This window comes from Lucilia cuprina, chromosome 6, assembly GCF_022045245.1.
Source record: "Lucilia cuprina isolate Lc7/37 chromosome 6, ASM2204524v1, whole genome shotgun sequence".
Lineage (NCBI taxonomy): Eukaryota > Metazoa > Arthropoda > Insecta > Diptera > Calliphoridae > Lucilia > Lucilia cuprina.
The window spans coordinates 34769391-34779137 of NC_060954.1; the positions used below are offsets into that span (position 1 = coordinate 34769391).

The 9747-nt window shown below is 33.8% G+C and overlaps 1 protein-coding gene across 1 annotated transcript; it reads left to right on the forward strand.

Annotated features, from left to right (window-relative positions):
* Nucleotides 1–6143: 6143 nt before the first annotated feature.
* On the forward strand, nucleotides 6144–9328 carry LOC111688866 (F-box/LRR-repeat protein 14). The gene has a single exon (XM_023451373.2). It carries the CDS (start codon nucleotides 6629–6631, stop codon nucleotides 8210–8212), a length of 1584 nt encoding a protein of 527 aa, XP_023307141.2. The 5' UTR covers nucleotides 6144–6628; the 3' UTR covers nucleotides 8213–9328.
* Nucleotides 9329–9747: the final 419 nt, after the last annotated feature.

The following is a 9747-nucleotide window of genomic DNA, read 5'->3' on the forward strand; positions in this document are numbered from 1 at the left end:
TATAAGCGTATGTTAGAAAGTCAGATATATCCTTCTAAACAACTGATTGGAAAATTCTAAAGAACTACGTCCAGAAAACTAAGATTATGAACATTGAAGATAATTCCTTGCATATGTATGTATATGTTTTCTACTAAATTGTTCCATGTCAAATAGGGGACAATAGGTTCAATAACGGTCTAGATGATTTTCTTTGTATCTGATGTAATGTATGTATATCATCCTTTCAACCTCCAGTAAGTAGGAATGGATTTTAAATAATTCATTCAAAATGTTAATCGGATCAGCGAAAGTTGTCAGTATTGAGAAACTATAGTCCTACATTAACATGATGTTGCTGCTCGAAAATTCTTATCATTTTATTATTTCTCCCACTTCCAAAATCTTACTCTTCGTGACAAAGGAATGCCAACTACTAATCATAAAATTTAATATAAATATCTTGAAACGATATACATTTATACATATTCTCATAAAATTCACTATAGTTTCTCAGACTTCTAAAGCATCGGCGATATTATTCATAAAACGATCAACAATGGATCTCTGATTTTAAAGTGCAAACCTTCGAACTTACGCACAAAAATTTTTTTTATTATACATGTACATAAATATGCGTCTGAGTCTAAATGTCTGTGTGTGTGTAAATTCCTTTAGCCTGTTTAAATTCCTTGTATTCGTTTCAAAATTTAGGAAAGAGTGTCTATGTGTATACGATACTTTTTTATATGTTTACTTTACTGTACATACCCCCAAAAAAATGAAAATAAAACAAAAAAGAAGCAGAAACAGGAGGAGAGGAATGAAAAGAAACGAGAAGATTTCAAATCATTTCACATCCTCGTCAACATTGGTTTATTCTCAATGCCTGTTTAAATGTTGAAATAAATTTACGGATGGTGTATGTTTACATTAGAATAGTACACAATAATGAGTTTGTGTTTTTAAGATGGATGTATTTTATAACGTTAATGTAGGGTCTGAGTCCAACTATTTCTAGACGAGATAGTTGTGTGTAAACTGGGCATTTTGAACTATTATGTGTTTGATTACATACTGGAAGCAGAAAATGTAGAGAACTTTGATATATTGGTTCTAGATAGGTAAATGTTTGATCTAATGCTAGAAATCATTAAGAGTCTGTAGGCATTGAGACAACTCTAAGCGGAGTGGTAAAATGAGTCGCATCTACATGAAATCAAGAAATATCTGCTCATAGGAAGGTTTCCAAGGATAAATCAAAAGCCGCATTGCATAATAAGCAAATAATCTTGGAATAATGGCAAATAAAATAGCAAATATAGTTAATCTGACAATTACAAAATATTCCAAAGCAACAAGGGCTGAGTTAACAGTGGGTGGATCCATTAAAATCGTATGTGCTCAACGATGGCAGAAAGATAATCCTAGTTAGAATGAATACGTCCGAAGTTAGTTGAATTGACGAATGAGAATGGATTTACTCGAATATAGAGTTTGTGAAGAGGACAGAGAAGTACAGAAGTACTTTCACTGTCAATTCCCGACTTTCGTTGAAATTAGATCCAAATAACTGACTGCTATCTTTTTCTAGATCTCTCAGGAATACTGAGAACTTTATTCAGAAAGCTGAGTTTCTAAACATTGGACGATCTTTAATAGATTAATATATGTGACCATAATAGGTCTGAAAGCGGCAAATGTATACTTATTCAAAACATATGTAACATGCATCGTCTAACCTAACATTACCTAACATTAAAAAGAATTTCCGAAATTTTTAATATCTTTGAAATTCGTTTCTTAATAATTCAAAAAATATTTTATAGATAGAAAACTTTAGAACTAAATCTGTGGTCTTTCCTCTAATTTGACCTGTTCATTATAATGATAATAGAAAGGACATTTCCTATATCATGTCCACAACTTTCTGAAGCCATTCGTTGAAATGAAAGTTTGAAGTTAGGCCTACTTTTAAAAATTTATCTGCGGACAATTATAATGGAGCCAGATTTTTGAATTGCGAGTGGGTGAATCGGGCTCAACTGGTAGATACATATATAACTTTTAGTGCCATGGTATTTCAGTGTGTTTTTTACAGATTTAAGTTGAATTGTTGGTTCTGCCATTGAAAGTTGCAATAAAATACTATTCTGCCGTGGGTGTTTCGGTTGGTAACGGTGTCTTTGGTCTAGTATGACTCGGGTCGTTCCCGCCCAAAGATTCAATAGTTGTGGGAATTTTCTGCCAATTTATTTTTAAAATATTTCGATTCGATTCGATACTACGAATGCGATATAGCTTGACAATAAACAATCATTTTTAATGAATATTTAGACTATTAAATTTTGGTATCACCTTAATGTTAGGTACTATAGTTTTTGTATTTTATTACATACATCTGTATGTGTGTATTTATTTCTTGTGTGCATACATATATTTATGTACATAAGCCCTAGTGTCGGGCCTTTTGTGTTGTTGTTTTTAGATGTTTTTGTTGTGTGTAGTTTCTTTTCTTTTTTCTACATATTTTTCCTTGGTTTTTAGGTTTTTATTGTGTTGTTTTTGTATTTAGTTTTCAATTTTTTAAGAATTCTCAGAATTTTTAAGTCTCTACTAAAAGATCACAGACTTTGCCAGGGTACCGTTTAAGTTTAAACAAACAGGCTTGTTCACATGCACACAAACACACACACACGTGCAGCTTCATGTTGAAATTTATGTTAAGGTTAATTTACGTTTAGATTCCTCCATAAGGATCTTTACGCATACATACATATGTACATGAAGAATTTTATGACGATGATTTTATTTAGGGACAGTTGGATTTTTATCTTAGTTGAGTTTTGAAAAAAGAAATATTTATTTTGAAATATCTAATTTCTTGGTTTGTACCTGTTATTAGAAGGTGTTAGTTTAATATTGTTCTGATATCAGATCAATTTATTTATGGTCTGAGTTCATAAATTATGCTAACGCCTACAAAAAAAATTGAAAAATTTAGCTTTTTCTGGAAGTTTTTCTTAAGGGAAATATGTATATCAGTGATCTTTTATGTACGCATTTCCCAAAAATTTTCGATAAATTCTCATATTTTAGACAACAGTGTTTTTTTAGTAGCAGAATCTTAGAAATACAGCCTTGACAATGGATTACTATTTTATTCAGAACAATCCATTTAGTTTGAATTTAAAAATTATTATAATTATTAAATTATATTGAAATATATAAAAAAGTGAAATATACAATAGATATCTTACACAATTTTTCTCTACACAATAGTTTAGCAATGATTTTTGCAAAATTTCGTGGACTTTTAGTTCATTTACAATTGTTTGGCTTCCTAGATCAATAAGGCAAGAACTATTCATTTCATCCTCCGTAGCTCAATTGGTACTATTGTAGTCTGACAGTAATGAGGTCATAAGTTCGGTTCCCATCAAACTCTTTGGTAAAGTAGCGCTTTACTTTGGCTCGTATGCCACATACTGACTAACAACATTTAATCAAAAATGGAATGCAACTCCCAAAGTCTATTTTGACTACATTCGACCGCGTACTGGAGAGATCTAAGGTACTTAACTGTGCCGCATTGTATCCAACACTATTAATTTTCTTGAACATCACAGCAATGTGTGTTTCACTCTTCCATTCATTTGGAATGTATTCCTTTGAAACTCGTTTTTTGGCGTAATGTTCATAGGTGGAATAAACTTCCAGCAGAGATCTTTCTTACATGAATTGGCGTCATCCACTGAGTGTTGGTACAACAGTTTAGTATTTAATTCTGTGAATAAATATCTAAAATACTGGTAAAGTTCTGTAAAACAGGCACGATAGTAGTCTAGTTGTGCTCCATTAAAACTGATGTATCATAGATCCTTAATTCAAACTAACTAATGAAACTTTTATACATAAATGTTTCTGAAAAGTTTTCTTCAACAACCGATATTTTGCAAGTAAAAGTCTTGATTTGAAAAATATGCATATCACACTAATTGTAACTTTCAACGCAGTACATACATTTTGTCGTGGACCAAGTAATAGGGAAGATGAAAATCTTATTTAGCTGGTACGGCGAGCAAGACATCGGGGATAACCTATATTCCAAAATGTCAATTGGCAAACCGGTCAGTATGATGAAAGGTAGTAAAAAACCTACAGTTATCATGGGTAGTAAACATAAAAAGGGTCACAGTCGAAGAAGCATCCATTAAGCGCATTAAGGAGATTAAATTTGCCTATTTACAAGTTAGGTTTGAGATCGAAAATGATCTAGGCTCTAAACAAATAACACTTTGCGACTTCATAGATATATAAGGAGCCTTCGATACACGTCATATGGTGCTTTAGAATATGCATTATGCAGAAAAGACGTTTAAGCTATTTGAAGAACCTGGACACTGGAATTACTGATATGTTTAGTCATTAAGTTTGACCTATGTGGAAGATCGAGGATTATACGAGCTACCAGAGGCCATTCTCGGAGAGGCGTACTATCATTAAGTTTGACCTATGTGGATGATCGAGGATTATACGAGCTACCTTTCGACAGTAAAGTTTTCCAAAGATGTTTAATATCTATTTTTGACAAGGCCCATCGGATCATTATACATATGTCTGTCACCAACTATGGTACATTCGCTTTGGATTTGTGGCAAAAAGTAAAATAGGACACAACTCTACTATCTGTTTTATATATTCTTATTAAGAAATGACCCATAGCATCGAATTTCCGATTGTTTCTCAATCGTTCGTTATATAATTTAAGGTTATGATATCAAACAAAGACAAATGGACTGATAAAACTTGGTGGCAAGAAAATTCTGATCAATTTTGGTTCGCAGGTAGGGTCCAAACAAATAAAACGGGAGGGTATATGTGATTTTAACTTCCAAAAGGTTATACCTATCAGTTGATTAATTTAAACGTTCAGTGAAAAACGTTTTCGTTTGGACTTTTATCGTTCAAATTAAATTTCACATTCAAAATTTAAGTTTTCATTTTAAAGTAATTTTCAATATTATTAAGTCTTTCACCATTAATCTAATTTCGAGCGCTGTGTGATTTGTTAATAGTTTCTGTAAAATTTATTTTACTGGGATATTGATAAGATCGAAGATATAGGGTGTTCTTATCAAAAAAACTCTGCTATTGATATAAAAATGTGTCAACTTCATCAAACGTATGATAGCAAAATTTTAATTCGATTTTTTTTAATAAAAGTAAAGAATGTTAGCCATTTTTACAATATATTAGCTATTGCAATGAATTGATTTTGAACATGATTTTTATCCAATATGAAATACTCAAATCATGTTAGTTTCTTCTATCAATTAATACTTATTTTTGTCTCAACTGAAGTGTATAGCGAGTATTTGAATCTCTACAACTTCTACTATATGAAATTCCTTATTGCAATTCTAAAATAAAGTGTCAAATCCTTAGAGTCAAACTTGATTACTAACATACATACATGTATATGTACTTAAAAATTCTTCTTGGTTTTTAGTGTCTATATGTAATAGTTTAAAGTATTAAGTAGAATTCAACAATTCAAACAGTTTAAATTAGTTTTAAATCTATACTGTACTTTTAAATACAAATACATTTAATATTTTTTAAAATCAAATTCAAAAAAGTATCTTTTAGTTAGTATTTCGAAAAAAGTTGGAAACGATACGAAGAAACGAAAACTAAATTTCAAATAGAATTTCTTTAAGAAGCATAGAATAGAATATTTTGTATTGTCTTGTATGCGGACGAGTAGTGTATCTTGGGCCACACAAAATACACACATTTACCACTGCTTTAAAGGCATAAACAACAAAAACACATAGATACACCCATACACAGATGAAACCTTAAGAATTTCTGTTTATTTATTTTTTTCTTACTACCTAAACGAACTACTACAACGATACGAGCAGACACATAGATACAGATACGACAGTAGTGTAGAGTATATAGAGAAATAAGTACCTGGTATCTCTTAGATTGTATTCTGGGAAATGGCTGAATTGTGCAGAGATTAAAAGGAAAGCGTTCTCTTTTTTGTTGGTTTCCTCTGCTCTGTGCTCTTTACCTGCTGCCCAAGTGTGTGTGAGCAATTGGGCAAAGTCGTATTTTGTAGTTTCAGTTATAAACTCAAACATTCGACCAGGGAGTTTAGTTTGTGATACGTTGTTATACAGTGCGGTATTGTGCGCGGTCCTATTCTAAAACACAAACCGATAAATACAAATTTCAATTCTGATAAAATAATTGTAAACAGACGGCAAAAATATTAAACTAAAGTTTCTAAATTGCTAATTTAAATTCTAAAATTCCACCATAAGAAGAATAAATCTACATATAATTTGTAATAGAAAAAATATTCTTAAATAAAAAAATTACAAAACAAAAAATATTATAAAAATTATACATTAACAAAGTGTCATATTAATTACAAATTAATTACAAGAAAAGTGTTTAGAGAAGAAATAAATATTTTATAACATAGAAATATTAAAAGTGTTACTAAACAATTGAGTAAAATAAAAATATTAAATTAAAAAAAATATATAAAAATAACGCTTTAAAGCGTTCTGATTAAGTGAATCCCCGAAGATAAATAAACATTAAAGTAGAAGAAATAATAACACAGAATATGGCCACTAATACCGAAATACTACCCTTCCACCATCAAACTAGTTTGTCACTACAAACAGCAGCAGCTCTGACCAACTACCATGGTGGCGGCGGTGGTGGTGGCAGTAGTATTCATACAGCAACACAGTTGGCAGCAGCAGCTTGGAGCATGGAAGACCATCTTTATCAACAGACTGAATTACCCGGCCTCACACGCAGTGCTCATCATCTGCTACGTTTTACCCCCTATGCACTGCATCATCGCCCCCAGCTGCAAACTCTACCACCCGCGTTGTATCTTCAACATGCAGCTGCTGCAGCAGCTGCGGCGGCAGCGGCAGCAGCACATGCGCAACATCATCATCACCATCATCATCTGCAACAAAGACCTGCTTCTCCCGACAGTCCCCCACCTGCAGAGGGTCTGCACATTACTAATCTATTTCCCGAAGTTTTGGAGATGATTTTTGACAAACTATCGGTCAAGGATTTGGGACGTGCAGCTCAAGTGTGTACCACCTGGCGTGATGTGGCCTATTCCAAGAGCATTTGGAAGGGTGTCGAAGCCAAACTACACCTAAAACGTTCCAGCCCTAGTCTATTCAATTGTCTAGTTAAACGTGGCATTAAAAAGGTGCAGATCTTGTCATTGAGAAGGTCTCTGAAGGATTTAGTTCTTGGAGTACCAGCTCTTACCTCCTTAAATCTCAGTGGTTGCTTTAATGTGGCCGATGTCAATTTGGGTCATGCATTCTCCGTGGATTTGCCCAATCTCAAAGTACTCGATCTCTCCCTATGTAAACAAATCACCGATACTAGTCTTGGCCGCATAGCCCAACATCTTAAAAACCTAGAGACTCTGGAGTTGGGCGGTTGCTGTAATATCACCAACACCGGTCTGCTACTGATAGCGTGGGGTCTCAAGAAACTGAAAAACCTCAATTTACGTTCCTGCTGGCATATAAGTGATCAGGGCATTGGTCATTTGGCTGGCCTCAACAAAGCCACCGCCGAAGGTAATCTCGAACTCGAATATTTGGGTTTACAAGATTGCCAACGTCTGAGCGATGAAGCTTTGGGTCACATAGCACAAGGTTTAACGTCACTAAAGTCCATCAATTTGAGTTTCTGCGTGTCCATTACCGACAGCGGTTTAAAGCACCTGGCCCGTATGCCCAAGCTAGAGCAACTCAATTTACGTTCCTGCGACAACATATCCGACATAGGCATGGCCTATCTGACCGAAGGTGGTAGTGGTATAACCTCACTCGATGTCAGTTTCTGCGATAAGATCAGCGATCAAGCTTTAACGCATATTGCTCAAGGACTCTATCGCCTGCGTTCGCTCTCTCTCAATCAATGCCAAATTACCGATCAGGGTATGCTCAAAATAGCCAAAGCTTTACCCGATCTGGAGCATTTAAATATCGGCCAATGTTCCCGCATCACCGACAAGGGTCTTCAAACATTGGCTGAGGAATTGGCCAACCTTAAGACGATCGATTTGTATGGCTGCACGCAGTTGTCTTCCAAGGGTATTGATGTCATCATGAAGTTGCCGAAATTAGTGAAACTTAATCTCGGCTTATGGCTCGTAAGATGATGTGCTAAAAGGCAAAACCGAAACAATACACCAAAGCAGAGGCAGGAAGACAAACTACTTCAAGCCATTGTTAAGGATAAATTTCGGCCTAGGAGTGACGATCGTAAGCAAGAGATGAAGAACGCCAACATACAACCAACAAACAAATCAACATCAACACCAGATGCAGATGCAGCTTCATCATCATCATCTTCTTCTTTAGCGCCAACGTACCATAGGGACAACACTATAGACGATGCTTTCCTGCAAGCAGAACATCTTCAAGACAAGAGTCCAGTGTACTCAACACAGTCCTAGAACTACAGATGGTGGTCGGTCTGTCGGTCGGTCGGCTGGTCAGTCGCTTTTAAGTTGTGCGTAAAAGTATTATCCTTTGCCCAGCAACACACATACAATTAACAACAACATCAACTACTACTCCCTTAAGAAATAAGGAAGATTTGCAGTGGATTCAGGATTTAATGTGGTATTTTTTATAAAAAATTAACTACAAAAATTATGGGCGTAAATTATTATTCTAGCCAAAAAAAAATAAATAAAAAAAAATATTAAAAAAGTTACAGTCAAAGAAAAAACACACACATATAGTTGTAAAACTAATGCATTCACATATGAAGAAAAAATATATGATAACAACAACAAAATCTTACAATCCGTATACGAAACAATACAAGTTTTTATTTCGTTGTTCGCTTTTTTTCTTTTTTTTTTGAGGGCATTAGCATTTTTGTGTTGCTTACGAAACGTACACTAACACACATATACACGTACTTTGATGCACACAGATACACACGTATAGAGAGCGCAACTGACTTTCCACAATCTAGTGAAACAAACCTGACAACTGAATACAAACAACAAAAACAACAACTCGTACTTGCATGCGTGCGTGCAACCTTACCTTATTATTACAACTTCTACTATTTGTTGTTATTATTGTTGTATATTTGCCTTTTTGTTGTTGCTGCTTCGAACGGAAAGCAAACAGACCCTGAAACGAATGAGTAGAAGCAAAAAATAAAAAACAACAAAGACAACAGCAACTACAACGACAACAACAACTGCACGAGAAAAAAAGAAATGTAATGAAATAACAACAACTACTACAAAATACAATGTAAGAAAAGAGAAAAAATGTAAAAAAATAATAAAAATAACAGTCATGGCAACATGTAAAATGTCAACATAAAAATTGAATTTCGTTTTCTTTGTTTTGGTTAGACTTTTCTAAATTTTCAGAACAAATGCAAATACTGTTTCGTTGAGTACATTGCAAATTGTTAGGGATTTTTCAGATCAGTTCAGGTTGTCGATCGGTTTGAACTTAATTTTCTATAAGTTTTTTTAATAGTCTATGATATGAAGTTAAGACGAATCCTTTCCCCTTTCAAAACTGTTGTTGGTCCGATATGTACACACGAGTATAATATACATATATATGTATGTACATAAAGGTGACCACAGATGAAACATTTGTCGATTCGTCTGATTTCAAAGCAGAAAGGCCAAACTTATAATTCCAAAAATTCTTGTTT